Raw genomic sequence first — 18,639 nt, 5'->3', positions numbered from 1 at the left:
TTTATTGTTGCGTCATCAATATCGGTGAAAATAATCTGGATTATTTTGATAATCCGATACCGATATGGTATTTTTATGGCCGATTCCGATTACACTACAGATTATATCGTGCATCTGTAGAGTGTACATGTTGATGATGTGTCTGTCATCATGATCTACAGAGCGTGGTTATTGATGATGCGTCTGTGGCGAGACTGCAGAAGCTGTTGCTGATCGAGAAACTGGTGTCCAACTTCCCCCTCCTCATTGTGGCTCTCGGTGGCATCATGCTCATCGTCTTCATCATCCTACTGGTCCGCGAGCACAAACAGAAGGTACGACAAGTAACGACATTCCAGCTGTGATGCGTGAAATAGACGCCCTCATACAACGGTATCACGCGACATAAACGAATGATCTACAGTTTGTCTATTTCCGGCACACGACACCGCTCTACGCCAAAATATTAATAGGCGCTTTGGTAAATGTTTGTGCTGTGTAGTTGATGTAACTCAACTCACTGACTTATATTGCACTGTGAAGCAGGTCTCAGAGTCACCCTTAGTAGTCTCTCAAGTCAAGACTTGACACTCTGTATCTTCAAAGGAAAAAAAAGGTTTCCTTTTTTGCCGATGGGTTCCCATATTGCTCTTTTAGCACACAAATGAACGCAAACAAAGCAGATTCTGCCAATATTGTATGTAACATTACAAAACCTGACATACTTACTTTATTTTCTTGCCAATGCAGTTTACTAATCGAATTAGGGAGAACATCTGGGCTGTATATCAACTTCGGATCCACTGATACAAAGTTGGTATACAAAAGAAAGCTGTGTCAGGTTTTGTAATGTTATATATGCTATGCGTGTGTACACAGAAGAAATGCGAGAATGCCTACTGAGTGGCAAAAAACTACTTTCTGGCATTGACAGCCCATACATCCAAACAAACAGCCTATGGTTTTATTAAACAACGTTAAACTCACCAACATTGCAGCCTATTATCCTCTTTCTAGCTGATGTTTTTATTTCATAAAAATCCACCATAGACATGCTTTGCCACTCAGTCTAGATGAGGGGGGAGTGTCCTGGTGGAAAAGTGATACATGTGCATACTCTCTATTGGCAGAATCTGCTTTGTTTGCAATCATTTATGTGCTAAAAGACTTTGTTTCACTGTGCAATGTAAGTCAATTAAGAGTCTATTTTAGGTTATGTATTTTTAATCAACAGGAGCAACTATTGAAGATACCTTGTCGATATGGCAATCATAGCAACCCAAACCAAGCCTCTACCAAAGTATATTTTGCTTCAAGAAGGAAATCCAGGAAGGGATTTACGAAAGCTACTTTTTAGAATACAATGGGAATTATTGTGTTATATTATTAGTGTGCTGTTTAGGCTTTGTTACATTGTAGATCTGCTGAAAGGGTTCAAGTCTTATTTCCATCAATCTACTTTTCCTTACTGCATTATGAGGTACTATTGTATACTATAATTTGTGCACCAAACCACTAATGATCCTCGCTTGTACATGGAGATAATTTATAATAAAGATAAAGCTTAAGGAAGAATTTGCCTGCTAACAATCTCGATTTTATACCATAGAAAACTGCTGAGAAGGACACAACATACACCCCAGTCAATGATAAGGAGATGGATGAAACACACAAATCAAACTATATCAGCATGACACCGACTGCTGATAAAGAGTCCTGAAGAAGAGCTGTGGGGATCGGAGTGGAGTTATGCAGTGGCACATTCAGTTCAATGAGAAAAAAGTCCTATTTGTAATTAAATACATCACTGTGATCCCTGTTAAGAATCCATTATGAAGGGACGCAAACATGTTTTTGGAGTGAATTAATGTAAGATCATATGTGATGTACGTACAGCTGTACATATCACAGCCTAAGTGTCTAGTGTTGAATGTCTAGAAGAGGAAGATAATTAGTTTGGCAATGATGAGTCCTAGTTTTTGTTTAGGCTATCATGAATTGCACAGCTGGACTTTATAATAGCTGTAAACAGGCAGGGGTTGTCAGTTATAGTGGACTTAACTCAAACAGACTGTTACACCTTAGGAACGATGGAAGGTGTATTGCCTTGCCTGTCCTTCTGACTTGCTGTTTTTTGTTGTTTTTTCCCTTTCTTTTATTTAAACAATACGTGCATGTGTACGTGTACACACACAAGATCAAAATGTCGTGCAAATGTCCAAAGACCCAGAATGAAAAAACTAAATTAATGAATACTGTAGAATAGATGATAATAAACAAATATATGATCCAGGGGTCAAATAAATCAAATCTATGCTGTTTGTACGTTCAGTGGCTAGTTTTTCCATAATACTTAGAAGAAGATGCTTCTGTTTCGCTTGGATTTGCTTTCTCAGAACCAAAATATCCAATAACAATCATATATCAATCCTTAAATGCATGAACAACAAAAAAAAAGGTTTTACTAAATGTTTTCACAAAATTACTCCAGAATCATTATCTGGAGTATACTATTTTATTGTGATTGGCTTTTATTTTTTGGGTGGGTGGGGCCACATTTGTGTGACAATAGGGCTAAACAAGGACCAGCTAGGGCAATGTGTGTAAACTGAATTTTAGAATTCAAATTCCACTCTCAGGGGCCTGTGCTGGGAAATCTATAGTGTTTTTTGTTATTGTTATTATGATTATTGTACATATTAATGTACATAACATTATGTACAATAATGTTCACAAGTGCAAGCCAGGTCACGCAATGGACCACCAGTAGTCAATGGCCACTGTAGTTCACCTCGCTCGCCTAGCATGGAGGCTCAAGTCAACCTACTGTATTACGAATTGGGAGTGAGAATGTAATTTCTAGTCAGGTAACAAGACGTACCATCGTATCAAGTGATCTGGCCCCAACTCGTCACTATAGTATGACCTGAGCATTCATGATAGGACCACAACAACTTAGTGTTTCTTTCGTCTGGTATTTTCATGCTTTATTCATAAAGTTACAGTGAGAAGAGACGGGAATAAGGAAAGAGAGAGATGAGTATGGATACGAAGCAAAGAGCCTCCGGTCGGATTCAAACTCGTTCGGCTATGTGCAAGAATTAGGTCATGTTGCCTTAACTTAGTGCTTCAATCAATTCAGTATTGTGATCTATTTTTTTCACAGGCTACAATTTAAGCTTTTTCTACACATTTAAACACTCTTATACCTACCCCACACGAAATGCAACACCTTTTGTATGATATGTAGTGTATGGGTATTGCTGTGTATGTTTTGCTGGACTTGAAAAGTTTAGTGAGTGGCATATTTTTGTAAAATAGTATAAGAGATACTACATTCCTCCAAATGTTTGGTGAGGATGCAACAAATCCCCTATTTTCAAAACAAAGTTAATAATTCTATAAGTAAATACATGCAGGTTAACACAACAGATATTCTTCAGTGTGATGATAAGCCTGAGTTTTATCATTCTGTGAATGTTTTTTAAACAATACAATACTGAGTGTATCCGTTTCAAGTGTCGTTGTCCTGTAGTTAGAGCACAAAATATGTAACAGTTCAAGATATTCTTCAATAAATAATATCTGTTAATTAGCTAATCTGCAAAGCAATTGTAAAAACTACTGTACTGACGCCGTTTGTGTTCATACAGTATGTACTGTATGTATGTATCTATGTAACAACACAAGGTTGTATCGTATATTAGATCTCTAATTCAACATGTGGTGCAACTGTGTGGACAAAGGTCTATCTATGTCATATGGGTCAACTATTGACATTTGTATAGCTACTGATGCAGCATCCATCATAGAACTATGAGACTGCGTTTGAGAGCTTGTCTGAAGCCATTTCACTTATACCTGCTTTACGTTTCCTAGATGATGTACGATTATGTTGTAAATTGACATTGAAGTTTGGCATGTTTTTTTCTTTTTCTTTTTGAAACATTTGATAGTGTCCTAAGACTATCAGTGCTGCGGATGAATGTCATGACCTCCTTTGTTTGTGTATATGTTTTGGAGGGCTCAAAATCATAATGATTCAGCAGCCATTTGTAACATGTGACATTGGAAAATACCTAGATATAGATATGGATATATTTGTCTTTTTAGTTGTAGGTTAAGAGGGTTCTCCACATTATTCCTAATTTCATAGAAGATTTATTCCATTCAGCTACCAGACTGTTATGCATATACTGCAACAGCCTGCAATTATGTTTTCTTTATTTCTTAATTTAAACTGTGAAAATGTGCAAAGTTATGTCACAGTGAATTTCTTTAATAAAGTAGGCTAATTAAATAAAGGGTGTGGAAACACTCAGAAAATAGGTCATGAAATACATTCAATTTTATTGAGGACAGTCCTGACTTTTTGTTGCATATTATGCCAGAGTCATATTAGAATTTGGCATTTTAAAAGATTGTACTGATGAATAAACATGAGTTGCACTGTAGTACTCAGTATTAATTAGGTTTTTCCCAACAACTGTAGGCCTATTATACATAGTTTATATAGTGGAAGAAACATGGTAGAGTAATTGTAATTACTACTACTGCTACTATGAAACCAAACCACAACATGCTGTTTGTAAACATGGGCTGTTTGTAAATAGTATTATGTGCCATTATTTTCATTGCATGTGAAGCTCCTTGAAAGATTCTCTTGCAGAAATACATATTTTTTCTTTCTCTTAGAATGTTATATTATGCAAAATGCACCCACAGTATTCATATATTTCCTGTTTTAACTCTGTAATGCAGACTATAATACAGAGTGTATGTGACGTACAATGAAATAAAAGATATCACTTGGATGAATCTGTCATTCTTCTTTGGGCCTGGCCATTATTGTTGTTATGACAAATTATTCACAATTTGTACTTTTGGATACTTACTTACTTATATTATATATAATACTCAAATATATAGGCTATCATATATTATGAATAATTATTTATTATTAAAGCAAGGGGCAAAGAGGACGAAACTACACCGGAACTGTTATTGCTCACCATGTTTTAACCGGACTCAAACAGTGGGACCAGTACAAACAACATGGCGTTCACATTTGGCGGTGGTGCGGTTAATCCTGCTGCAGGTTTGTGGATGTTTATACATGTTTAATTAAGATTACAGTTAATAAAAGACACGATTGAGGTATTAATACACAATGAACAGTACTGTAGGTCTGGTACCCCAGCAGCAAACATGGATGACTGTGTTTAGCGAGGTGTGTGTGGAACGACGTGTTGTAACTGCGCTGTCGTCGCTTCCTTGACGCTAGACCCATCTAATAGATTTTGACGTGTGTCCCGCGAGCCGTTAAATTGTTTTAACTTTTATTGGAGGAGATGAATGTAAACAAATAATAGAAGACAAAAACATTACACAAATAAATAATAACCGCTAAAAATAGAAATAAACGTTTTTGTTAGATCTCCGACCCTGACTGCTGTCGTTTCATGATGGTGCTTAATTGTTATCTACAGTACTCTATATATTAGAGATCTGTCTGACTTGTATATCCTCACATAGCCTATATCTTTTTTTCAATGGAGGGTATTGCAACTTTAGATTCAACCCAATATAAAATGCAAATTGCGGCTACTCCAGTGTGATGTTACAGTGAAGTGAGTGTAATACAAATGGTTACAAACAGGATTTCAGGATTTCTGCATCCAGCCAATGGCAACCAGTAGCCGCAATTTTCAACACTAGATAAAAAAGTCCTATCTGATTTATATTAAACAACGTTAAACTCACCAACATTGCAACTGTACGAAAAGTGTGAATTATCCTATTTTTCTATCTGCAAAGTGTTTGTTTTCTAAAAATCCACCATAGACATGTTATGAGCTACTAACTTTCTGTCAAGACTGTGCAGGTGATTATTTAAGAGTGTAGAAATGGAACCATTTGTGGGTAGAACTGAACCGGTTCAACCCTGGGGGAAAAGGGGCCTCAGAGTTACAGAACCAATATGGTCCATTTGGACCGCTGGTGGTGGCTGGACTGGAGTGACCGACTCACCGGACATTGAGCAAAAATGTTCTAGATATTCCATACATCTGGGTAGCTCGTCACATATTTATTTTTAAGTATGTCCACGTAGATGAATCAAACTAATCAACGATATAAACCTAAAAAAAGGAGGGGGGGTTAATACATTTAGTACCACCAGCAGTTGAAAATCGGTCAGTTTTCTAATAACATTTCCAGACAATTATCCTATTCTTCATTTACACACCATTTGCTTAAGCCATGTCACGACATCTCACACACACAATGCATTCTCATCTTTTATTGTAATTTATTGTAACGTCTGGATTTTCATTTGGTTCATTTGGTGCTAAAACCACAGCCTCCGCAACATTTGGCTTTGGCAGTGCTGCCACCACCACCGCTTCTTCAGGATTTGGTAGTAAAGTTCATCCATCAGCTACATTTTCAAAACGGATCTCCATTCTCCAACAGATCCCCAAGTAACTCACCCATTTCTGTTGTCGACGCTGTCAGACATGTCCTCTGCTCTGTTTTGAATCAGGACATGACAAATGGCCAGGGTCTGTCACATCATCTCACATGATGCATCATATAACCATAATGGAAGTCAAGAGCTAAAGCCCGAAACTACAAGCTCGCAACACGGTGCACCCACAACGCGTTGTGAGCTTGTAGATCGGCTATTTTCTTTTCGATTTTATGCTTTTATTTAGCATAAATTGGGTGCAGACGTGTCTGTCTTCCAGACCAGGAGCAATAATACACAACTTACTGATGCCTCAATTAAGGATGAATATGATGCTGGTATTTGGTATATTTCCACTTGGAAATTCAAATGACTTCTTCCACCTGCTTTCATTTTTTCACTAATGCAGAAAATTCCAATCAACCAGCCACTTGCCTGTAAATGATCCTTGGTGTCAACTTGGGTTAGGGTTTATTTAGGTTTTTTTAGGTTATTTTTTACAATCTGGTTGTATTGTTATATTTGCAATCTATTTCTTCTATCTCACAGCTCTTACAGCCCCTGGCTTTGGGGCACCTGCCGCCACAACTGCAGCAGCCACAGGGTTTGGGTTCGGCTCCACCACCACTGGTAAGACTTAAACACGATATGAACTAGAGCTGGTTATCGTCTACAACCTCATGAATGATGCGTATCACGATACAGAGGTCATGATACGATATGTATCATGATCGATATGTATCGTGATACGTGCTGATATTGAATAACGACCGTGTCCTGCTAAATTTACTTTTGCAGAGTCCTAGACCACCGATTGCCGTAACGATATAGTAGCCTCTGTATCGATACGATTATTGGCAAGGAATATGATGACGGTTATTGCTGCATCAATGAATTGAGCATAGCCCTAATAATTATGAACATAAAACGGCTGTCAAAATGTATGTAGCCTAGTTATTTGTAATTCCTAGCAGCAAGCAACCATTTGAACCCTAGCAGCCCTATTCTGACCATGTCATAGTAGGCGAACATTAGACGAAAATAGGAGATTTTTTGCTGAATATAGCAGGTCTACAAAGCTCACAATGCATCGCGTTGTGAACTTTTTTTCCTATACAAAGCCATCCATTTTAACCATGATCGATTCCTCTTGTCCTAATACGTGAGAGGGGCCGTGTTATTTCAATTACTTTTTATTTAAACAAAAAATAAATAAAAACATTTAATAAAAAGTAAAAGTAATAAACATGGCCCCTTCATGTATCAGAAAGGCCAATATCAGTCACCGAACCAAGGACTGGTGTTTTAAATTAGTCTAACATGGTTAAAGTAGAGTTTGAAGTTACAATGGGTTTATAAATAGGAAGGGGGCATGTCTGATAAAAATCAATAGCAAATATCTAAATTCTGAATCAAGCAACTGGGGTGTTCACAAATAGCCAGAGTTAGATGCTAAAATGACCCCAAATTGTTTTGAAAGTGAAATATCCCTTTAACCCATTTAGACCTGAGGATGATTCTTCAAATCGTCTGTTGGGTGGGAAATCTCATATGTCCAAAACAACTTTTACTTTTCAGGATTCAAATTCAAAAGTAGTAAATCTGCTACTTTAGGTACTTTAGTGTGACGTCGTATTGTGATCAAGTAGGGAGTTGACGAAAAATCTAAAAGTTAGAATATGGAGATAAGGTTTCTGCCCGACGGCAACAGAATGCCTTCTAAATCCTAAAAACCTACCGGTATGTTGCTTAACATAAAGCTCAAATCTAAAATGGCAAAGACGCTTTCCAGGTCTAAATGGGTTCACATTAAACCTCTGCTAGAATGTATGAAATACCTCTTAATGTCTAACGCCTCCCTATCACTTTTTTTCTCCTTTTCGCTGCCTGCCTCCATTGGCTGCAGGATTTGGGGGGCTGGGAGCTGGGAACACTACGGCTGGTGGGTTTAGTTTTGGCGGGTTTGGCTTAAATGCCAACCCAGGAGCAGTCAACTTTAATGTGGGGTGCTTTGGTACAGCCACCACTACTGGCACTGTTTTCAATTTTGGTAATAGCCTGGCTAGCACAGGTAGATGACCTTTTTAATTGACTAATTAACCAGCACAGTCTGTCTAGAAGTGACCTTTTTATCCATCCCCCGTCCACACACCTGTGTGTTATGGTGGCTTTCACATCTTTATTTTGTATTGTGTATATATATTTAAAAAAAAGTTTAGATTGCATGATGTGACAATGTTAAATCACATTTAATGTCTTCATAAAATTCATTTAATTTCATTTTTTATCTGAGGTCTTGGGCAAGCTCCCTGTGTTGTCATCTCCATTGTAAGAAACGGAAGTAGAATGGTGTTCCGGTTAATATTTAAAATATATATATATGTATATATATTTTTATTTTATTTTTATATCTAGTTCTGAAGTATTTAGCACTACGCAGGTTATGAATTATGTATCCTCATCTAGCCATTGTTAAGCCCTTACTGCCCTTTTGGTTCCACTGTCTCATTGTGCGTTGGGTTTTGTAGGTGCTTTTGGGGGCTTTGGGACCACTACTACAGCTGCTGCTGCTCCGGGGTCCACGTTCAGCTTTGCTGCTCCCGCCAACACGACAGGTTAGCAGCAGAGTTGAAAAAGGTGTCACAATGTGACAAAAGACACGCACATCTTGTCCTGCTGGGCTGGGTGCTGGATCAAAAACTCAATATGATAGGTTGATAATCTAGGGAGTCTACTGGTTCCGACATGTCAATTTGTGACTGTCCCTTGTAGCAAGTGAGCACGCAGCCGCACACACGTGCACACGCACGCAACAGCTAGTCGCAAATCACGTCACCTCTGTAATTGAATTCATGAATCCAGGACCTTTATCCATCCCATTCTCTTTTGGACTGCTTCAGGACAGCTGCTTCTGACAGTAGCCTATGCCCACAGACTACAGTACTTAACTGGTCACACATGGACCATTGATGTATCTATTGTTGTTGGAGGAGCAGATTGTCCAAAACACCACTGGTGGTACTGGTAACGTTTCCCGGCTCGAAACGTTGAATTGAATTGTTCGAGTCAAGATGTGTCATATTAACAGCAAATATCGCATTGTTATGAATTGATACCGTGTATCATGGCATGTTGTGATTAAACTTGTGATTTACAACGCAATGTGTGTGAGTAGGCATGTAATGATATATCGTATATCAATATAGTGATATAATCTGGTGGCAATTTAAATCGATTTAATAAAAACAAAACATGTATCGTGATACATATGTTGAAAAATACGGATTTGAGATTTGTGGAAGAGAAATGAAATGAAGTCACTTTCTACAGTATTGAAAACAAACAGTATTGTAAAAGAAAAAGAAGACAATACTGGATTTGTGTAAAATAAATAATAATAAAGATTTTTCTGTCAATTGTCTGGAAATTAATTGTTTAAAAATCGCATTGTGAACCTAATATCGTGATTCAAATCGTATTGAGTTGAGTGCCTAATTGTGAGCTGTACAAAAGAATAAATCTGCTTACAATGACAATATGGACACCAATCGGTATATACTATATTTGTAGGACTGTTAAAACAGTTTGACACAACATAGGCTCATTTCTCCTACTGCACAATCTGTTTTGAAATGGTTTAATACCGCCACTAGATGTCGCTCTTAATCATTTAGTATCAGCTGCAAAGTCTGTGAACTGTGAAGCATTAGCATACTGATTCATTCAATAGATTTAAAATGGCTTGTCCTCTCTTTTAGGTGGTCTGTTTGGTAACACCCAGAACAAAGGCTTTGGTGGGTTTACCTCCGGTCTCGGTACCGGAACTGCAACCGGGGCCACAGGATTTGGAACTGGACTAGGAACTACCCTGGGTGGGTTTGGAGGTTTCAATGTGCAGCCAACTCAGCAGCAGCAAGGTGAGTTTCCCTGACAAAGGCCGGTTAGGCCGAAACGTTGTATTGCTTTTTCTGCCCCGTTATTAATAAATTATTTTGGGAGCTTTTAAAACGGTGTGCGGATCTCCTCTTTCCTTTCTCAGTCATTTTTTCGGATCCTGCACACAAATATTTGGATGTCCACCATTTAAATTTCTGTTGACGAACACACTAGTCATTTTTTTAAATCAGTTTTCAACCATTTAATGTCAAGGACCATTATTTATTCGACATTTGACCACCATTTGATGACATTTAGCCTCTAAGACCCAAAGCGTAGAATATTTCGGTATTGTTGGATAAGAAAACAGGCAAACGTCGATCAATTCGATTGAAAACCACTGTTTTAAATAATAATCAAAAATATCTTCAGACTCCTTTGAAACTTGGATATGAATTACTCCAATTTCCAAATCACTGAGGCTGAAATTAATAATATAAAAGCGAGGGCTGTCCAAAATGGAGTGTCCAACAAAATGGAGCGTCCAACAAAGCTCTCACCTGTTTTTCCTCATTTCTCATTTCCTACACAACCAATATAGGAGGCTTGTTCGGCCAGCAGCCTCAGCCGCAGGCCCAGCCCAGCTTGTTGTACCAGCAAGTCACGGCTTTGTCAGCTCCTACGTTGCTGGGTGATGAGCGAGACGCCATCCTGGCCAAGTGGAACCAACTGCAGGCGTACTGGGGCACTGGGAAGGGCTACTACAGCAACAACGCCCCGCCTGTCGACTTAACGCTGGAGAATCCCTTCTGCAGATTCAAGGTCATGAGAGAAGACTTGTCGATATTTGTGCTTGTATGATCTTTGACAAAGTATCATGTCGTGGCTGATGGGCAGAAACCTTGTACATCCTTGGCCGATTGGCCAATTGTATACGACGCAGTGTGAGCTTGTAGATGTGCTATTTTTGGAAAATGGACATACTGTACTGTATTTGAAAAAGATAGGTTGTGTGACATGTCCAAAGTAGGAATACCAGTTTGAAAGTCTAGGTTTTATAACTACATTGGATCCCATCAGTAACTACATTGGAACACAGTTCAGTAGTTACAGTAGGTATTGTTTCTGCCCAACAGGGACGATATTTCTTGACTACTGTGTTCCAATATGTTTGTGTTAATGCTTCTTTCTGTGGTTTAATCCCATCCCACTGTGCCTCGTGTCTCCCAGGCTGTGGGTTATAGCTGCATCCTTGGCAGCAAGGATGAGGAAGGTCTGGTGGCTTTGGCCCTGAATAAGAAGGAGGCTGATGTGCGATCGTTGCAGCAGCAGCTGGTTGAGTCTCTCCATAAGATTTTGGGAAGCATCCAGTCCCTCACCGTCAATGTAGAGGGTGTGAAAGCACTGCCTGATGACCAGTAAGCGTCTATGTTAACATAAGTTACACAACACACAACAGGTTAACATATCGCATGCTATGCCTATACAGACGACGGTACAACTATTATTCATCGTCTTTCCATTTCCTGGTGCTCAGGACAGAGGTGATAATTTATGTGGTGGAACGGTCCCCCAACGGTACGTCGAAGCGAATCCCCGCGTCCACCCTCTTCAGCTACGTGGAGCAGGCCAACATCAAGGCCCAACTCTCACAGCTCGGAGTGCTTATGAGTGTCACACGCACTGAGCTCTCCCCAGCACAGCTCAAACAGCTCATTCAAAATGCCCCTGCAGGTAAGCTTGCATGCAAGGGGTGTGTGCGCGTGTGCGCCTGTGTCATTCATAATTAAAATGGTCTCCCTAAAACGATGTCTTCACAAGTATAGAAATACAAACATTTGTGTGTTTGTTTGTTTGTCATCCTGTTTTGCGCACGCCTTATACGGTGCAGTTGCATGCTGATGTAATTATGAGCATTAGAATAACTCGTCGGTTTGTCTCTCCTTCCCAGGTGTAGACCCTATCATTTGGGAACAGGCCAAGGTCGACAACCCTGACGCTGAGAAGTAAGTTAGGAGTGATTGCTTAACAACCCATTAAACCCGGGAAAGCACCAAACATTTTCAGATGGGAAGTCTGCAGACAAATATCATATTGGGGGTCTTTGGCACGAAAACGGTTGAGAACTACTGATTTAGAAGGCATTTGTAGAATCGGTCTCGGGTCCTAATAGGTTAAGCCTTAAGGCAATGCCAAGGTTTTTAGGCATTCTACATTCCAACCGAGTTGACGCACCCCCAATGCCTGGCTGACACCTCAACTTTAATCAAATAAGAACATGTAATGTAACAAAATATGAAATATGCCTAATTGAGCTCTCACATTCAAGAGTGGGAATAATAAAGTAAAAACGTTCATGCTTCCATTAGCGAGCCAACAATTAACCACACATAGACTATCAATCATAGCAGCAGTTTCCTCTCCTCTTTCTTGACTGATAACTTACTGTGGTACTGATATACAGTACCACTGCTGGACAGTTTCCCTGCTCTGCATATTAGCATTAATGACCTATGCTACGCTGGTAGGAAGTGCATTTTGGGTACATTTATTGATTGAGCATTAGAACAAACAAAACATAGTATAACATCTATTTTGAAATACGTTAATGTATTTAAGGTTATTTATGTTTTGTAATTATTATACCGGTGTGTCCTGCACCCCCTAGTGGCAGCTTGCGCCACCACAAGGTGTGCACGCTGCCCATATATAAGGTATATTTAAGGGTTTCAGGCACACTTTAACCCATTTTGGGCGGGAACCCCTTTTGGTGTTTTAAACATGTTATACTTTAGCTATTGAAAAATAGCAGATCTACAAGCTCATAGCGCGCCACCGAGTGGCGCGCTACGAGCTTGTAGGTCTGCTATTTCTTTTTAGGTCAGGCCTAAATGAGTTAATGACATGGTGTGTTGTCCTCTCCAGACTCATCCCAGTGCCCATGGTGGGTTTTAAAGAGCTGCTGCGCAGACTGAAGATCCAGGAACAGATGACTAAACAGCACCAGACCAGAACGGATGTGAGTGCTAATTAGAGCCTGATATATCGGATTATCTGCAAATATTTTACTTTTTTGATTACATCGGTATCTGTAATTATGCAGCCATTGAGTCCCGAAGTTTTTTTGTCTTACCAGCATAAGCCTCCCATCTTTGTCTTACCAGCATCTTGTGCCTTTTTTCTCTCTCCCTCTTATGTCCTGTCCCATTCACACTCTCTCTCCCTCCCTCCCTCACAGATTATTTCAAATGACATCAGTGAGCTGCAAAAGAACCAGGCTACCACAGTAGCCAAGATCGCTCAGTACAAGAGAAAGCTAATGGACCTTTCTCACAGGGTTCTACAAGTAAATCCCCCAGTTTCATTCCATATAGACGATGACACAGACTGCAATCAATACAGCCCGAGGCACGCAGAGATACAAACTCACAAGTCACATAGAGTTGTGAGGGTTATAGATCTGCTCTTTTTTTTAAGAGCAGTGGCACACAACATTATGTCAGGCTTATGTCAAGCACATTCACCCACTAAGACCTGAGACTATATTCTACGAAATGTCTTCTAAATCATGACAGTTTCCTGAAATGTTCTCAAACTATTTCATGTAATGGACCGCCAGAATTATACATTATGTATTCGGCCGCCGACCCCCATCTGAAAATATGTTGTTCCAGGGACACCCCAGATGCAAAGATATGTTAAAAAACATTCGCTGTGAAAGAATATATATTCAAAGACTTGCGGCACAATTTCACAATTTATCAAAAATAGCAGATGTACAAGCTCTGAGTGCCGCGCTACGAGCTTGTAGATCAGCTATTGTTCAACGGTATGAAGTTTAAAATAACTGAAAAAGCTATAAGGTGACACTAATGCGTCCTAAATGGTTTAGTTCTCGTCATGCTACATGCTCTGTGTTCCTGCTAGGTGCTGATCAAGCAGGAGATCCAGAGAAAAAGCGGCTATGCCATCCAGGTGGACGAGGAGCACCTCAGGGTGCAGTTGGACACCATTCAATCAGAGCTCAATGCTCCAACACAATTTAAGGTAAATAAATGGTTAATTTAATATATACTGTAGCGCCGTTATCCAAAGCGCTTTACACACAGTCAGCAGAAGAAAGCATGTAAGATACCAGCCTGCTCATCAGGAGCAGTTAGGGGGTTCAGTGTCTTTCTGAAGGACACCTCGACAGCCTGCTCATCAGGAGCAGTTAGGGGGTCCAGTGTCTTTCTGAAGGACACCTCGACAGCCTGCTCATCAGGAGCAGTTAGGGGGTTCAGTGTCTTTCTGAAGGACACCTCGACAGCCTGCTCATCAGGAGCAGTTAGGGGGTTCAGTGTCTTTCTGAAGGACACCTCGACAGCCTGCTCATCAGGAGCAGTTAGGGGGTTCAGTGTCTTTCTGAAGGACACCTCGACAGCCTGCTCATCAGGAGCAGTTAGGGGGTTCAGTGTCTTTCTGAAGGACACCTCGACAGCCTGCTCATCAGGAGCAGTTAGGGGGTTCAGTGTCTTTCTGAAGGACACCTCGACAGCCTGCTCATCAGGAGCAGTTAGGGGGTTCAGTGTCTTTCTGAAGGACACCTCGACAGTAAAAAAAAAACGGGGAGGGAGCAGTGGAATCAATCGAAATTACTCTGGATAAGAGTCAGGGTCGTTTTTGGTTTGTATTTCATAGCATTGCTGACCTAAATGTTTGTCAAATGTTTGTTTCTTCGCCAGGGCCGGTTGAACGAGCTGATGTCCCAAATCCGAATGCAGAACCATTTTGGGGCAGTGAGATCAGAGGAGCGTTACAGTGTGGATGCAGACCTTCTCAGAGAAATCAAACAAGTAAGAGAATGTGCCTTGTCTCTTAAATGTGACTTAGGGTGTTTGTGTGTGTCTGTCTTGAAAGCCTTTAATTTTATAAGGCTTAGGGCATTTACCCTTTAAAAAATCACACCCGTGTGAACTGAGTGGTGTAAGGTTTTATATAGCATGATCAGCTGTGGTCTGACGTAATGTCTGACGTAATGAAATAAGGTAAGGTATTATGTAGCCTGATCAGCTCTGATCTGACGTAATGAAATCACACCCGGATGTGATTTCACAACTGGCTTTTTCTGTGCAGAGAAAATGACCACGGTTGCTACGGTCATCCAGTTCACCCGGGTGTGATTTAATTACGTCAGAAATTATTTTGAACATAGCAACCATGGTCATTTTTTTATGCACACAAAAGCCAGTTGTAGGAGTGGTTTACACCACTCAAAAATAAACCTTGTTCTGAATAAACATTACAAAGTAATATTCATGTTCTGTGTACATTTACTGTACTCATGTGACACAAAGAACAGTTTGAAAGAAAAAGAAAACAATATTTTGGGGCGAATTAGCCACATGGAAAGAAAACGTCCCCGGTATGTAAGGATCTTAGGCTATTCAAATGATTTTGTAAATACATACCGTACTTTGTCATACCGCAGTGTCAGGCAAAAGTATCAAACTGTCCCGATTCACAAGCTGACAACGCATCACGATGCATTGTGAGCATGTAAATCGTCTATTTTTTAAATGTTTTAAAGATAAACGTTCAAGTGGTAAAGTGTGTCTGCGGTTTTATAAATATTGAAACAATGAAAAGTATTAAGGAGCTTGTGACTAAATAATAACTACGTTGTCCTTCCCCACAGCACCTAAAACAGCAGCAGGAGGGTCTAAGTCACCTGATCAATGTCATCAAAGACGACCTGGAGGACATAAAGCTCATTGAACATGGGCTAAATGACAGCGGGCACATAAGACACTGAACACCCCAATGTCTACATTTAGAATCCATCGTACTGTGTCCATAGCTTAAAGTATCACATCTACACAAGCTCACAACGCGTCACGATGCCTCTGATGTGACGTGCTGTGAGCTTGTAGATCGGCTATTTTCGACACGGGTCGTACGACGAAGTATGAATGGGGCTGAACTAATCCACTTCAGGCCACACCTCCGTACGTCAACATACATTCACTCCATCTCATTGGAAAAGGCTTTCTAAACTGTCCAGAGCCCAGTTCTGAGACACAGAGCAAGCACACAGAAATGGTGCCATCTTAGAATGAGCGAGGATATGAAGATAAGGTTGAAAATGTGTGAATTGCTCCTTTATGGGAGCTGTACTCATGACAGCATTTATGAAAACAATACATTGATTTTAGAATCCATTGGATTAATAAAATCTAAATCGACATACATTTGTCTATAGTTTGCGTTAGGAAATGTCTGTTAAGCAGATTTTGTTTTTGACTTTTTTATGTAACAAATTTTCCACTTTCTGTATGCGCCTATCTTTAAGAATTTGATCATTGGTTTAGCTATACATTCTGGGATAGCAGAACTATATATGAAAATTGAACTATGGATATAAACAGTTTGTGTGTAAACATGATGTGACAAGACCAGCATTGTTTTATAATAAAATATTAAAGTGAATCTGTTTCTAAACTCACTGTCATTCTTTATACATACAAGAGTTATACATACAGTACAGGCAATACACCACCTATTCTTAAATTTCACATCATCTTAGATGAACAATCCAAGATGGTTTTGTGGTCATACTGTACCACTTTGACAGTAGTACAGTGGTTTTCAACCAGTGGTCCGGGGACCAACAGTGGGTGGGGTTCCAGGTGTTCCCCAGCTAAATGATGGAGAGTTGGTAACAAAATGGACCCTTATTAGCTCTTTACACTCGAGAGTTAAATTATTGTTAAACTGCATTAGGCTACAAAAATGTACATGAATTAGAGCATGTCAAATGTCCTTTTGATCAACAGTTGCCTTATCTCTCCTATGTTCCCTCATCAATACAGCATGGGATTGTGGACGAATTACTATCCAAACAACAAAATATTCTTTAGTTTTGTGTCTGCAAGGCTAAATCTCATCAAATGGTGGTCCGTGGCTCAAATGCTGAATAAATATGAAAAAGTTTGAAAACCCCTGGTGTAGTACAATGATCCATCGATCACTGCATATATCTTGCTAATCAACATCAAATAAACAGAAAGCCACAGAAGGATGTTGGTTATTATGGCTATAATGACATGCCCAAAATAGGGAAACCAGGCTGAAAGATCTGACAGCTAATGTGGACACACATGCTGGAACTTTTTACTTTGAAATGTTTTTTAGTTATTTAATGCCCAATGCATTGTCAATGGTAATAGCACAAACTTTGGCATGCTATACTAGTCCTACATACTTACACCTAGAAACCCCATTCAAACCTATTTAGGTTCATCTTACGGTGGACATGTTTGCCTGAAAATTTGAAATGTTTCATAGTTTTAGAAATATGGTGCTTTCAAATTTGAGAAATGTATAATGGGGCGCTGGCAGCACTATGGTAAATTTCCCATTCAAACCTAAATAGGTTTGAATGGGGTTTCTAGGTGTAAGTATGTAGGACTAGTAGCATGCCAAAGTTTGTGCTATTGCCATTAAGAATGCATTGGGCGTTTAAGTTAAATAACTCGGAAACTACAAAACATTTCAAAGTAAAAAGTTCCAGCATGTGTGCTAACAGTAAGCTGAATTATAAAAAGTGTGAATGGAGCTTCTAGTTGAAAGTGATTTTTTGACGTCCCATATAGCTGCCATTGAGCCCCATTATAAATGTCTCAAATTTGAAAGCACTATATTTCTAAATCTATGAAACATTTCAAAGATTCCTTTTCATCACGCTGTTCACTTTCAACTCTTTTTGCTATGATTGATTGATTGATTGATTGATTGATTGATTTTTGATTGATTATTTTATTTTCGTGTTCTGCACACAAAGTGCCCAACCCCCATGGGTTTATAAGATATTTATAAGACTTGGACGTTGTGTGGCTAATTGTGCAGAGAGAAAAGTGATATTAACTTCTTTGTGCAATGTTGAATTTATACTTGGCTCAACGGAGTCATGCCCTTTACTATGAATATATATATTTCAAAGTTCTCCAGAATTGAACTGGAGACCAGGAGATCTGGGACTTGAACATGGAACATCTATGTTGAGAGCCTGATCATCAGACCAGTAGGCTACACCATCTCTCAGAATTGTTGAAGCGTTCCTTTGTATTTTAGCCTTCAGTTAGGTAAACTTTATTATTTGATCCCTGAAATCCAACATCATAGAAGAAGAACACGTTTATCCACAGTCACAAGGGGGCGCTCTGTAGTAGTCTGTAGTACCAAGACGATCTGACGACGAAGAAAGAAGAAAAGTAACGAGTGTGTGTTCTGGTCCTGTTGATTGAGCTGAGCAGGACCTAGAAACTGGCTCCTGC

The 18,639-nt window shown here is 39.5% G+C and overlaps 2 protein-coding genes across 2 annotated transcripts in view; both read left to right on the top strand.

The window, feature by feature from the left end:
- LOC306940083 (lysosome membrane protein 2-like) overlaps positions 1-4,793 on the top strand; it is a 34,607-nt gene extending 29,814 nt beyond the window's left edge. Inside the window, exons 11-12 of the mRNA XM_079525049.1 lie at positions 162-314; positions 1,589-4,793. Of these exons, the coding sequence (XP_079381175.1) occupies positions 162-314; positions 1,589-1,699 (264 nt within the window). The 3' untranslated portion in view covers positions 1,700-4,793. The remainder of the gene's footprint in view (positions 1-161; positions 315-1,588) is intronic.
- Positions 4,794-4,999: 206 nt separating this feature from the next.
- Positions 5,000-16,792, top strand: nup54 (nucleoporin 54). Its single transcript, XM_079523634.1, has 13 exons — positions 5,000-5,077; positions 6,998-7,078; positions 8,977-9,063; positions 10,207-10,365; positions 10,926-11,146; positions 11,555-11,742; positions 11,862-12,058; positions 12,276-12,330; positions 13,250-13,343; positions 13,563-13,670; positions 14,252-14,371; positions 15,049-15,159; positions 16,002-16,792. Exons 1-13 carry the CDS (start codon positions 5,035-5,037, stop codon positions 16,116-16,118), a joined length of 1,581 nt encoding a protein of 526 aa, XP_079379760.1. The 5' UTR covers positions 5,000-5,034; the 3' UTR covers positions 16,119-16,792.
- The last annotated feature ends 1,847 nt before the right edge of the window (positions 16,793-18,639 follow it).

The sequence above is a fragment of the Electrona antarctica genome, assembly GCF_951216825.1.
Source record: "Electrona antarctica genome assembly, chromosome: 16".
NCBI lineage: Eukaryota > Metazoa > Chordata > Actinopteri > Myctophiformes > Myctophidae > Electrona > Electrona antarctica.
This window is presented reverse-complemented; position numbering and strand designations above follow the sequence as displayed.

Excerpts from the sequence above, each read along its gene's own strand:
- nup54 (XM_079523634.1), top strand. The coding sequence starts at position 5,035 with ATGGCGTTCACATTTGGCGGTGGTGCGGTTAATCCTGCTGCAG. Across the intron at positions 5,078-6,997 it reads TGCGGTTAATCCTGCTGCAG|CTCTTACAGCCCCTGGCTTT; the intron begins GTTTGTGGATGT and ends TCTATCTCACAG. Across the intron at positions 11,743-11,861 it reads AAAGCACTGCCTGATGACCA|GACAGAGGTGATAATTTATG; the intron begins GTAAGCGTCTAT and ends CCTGGTGCTCAG.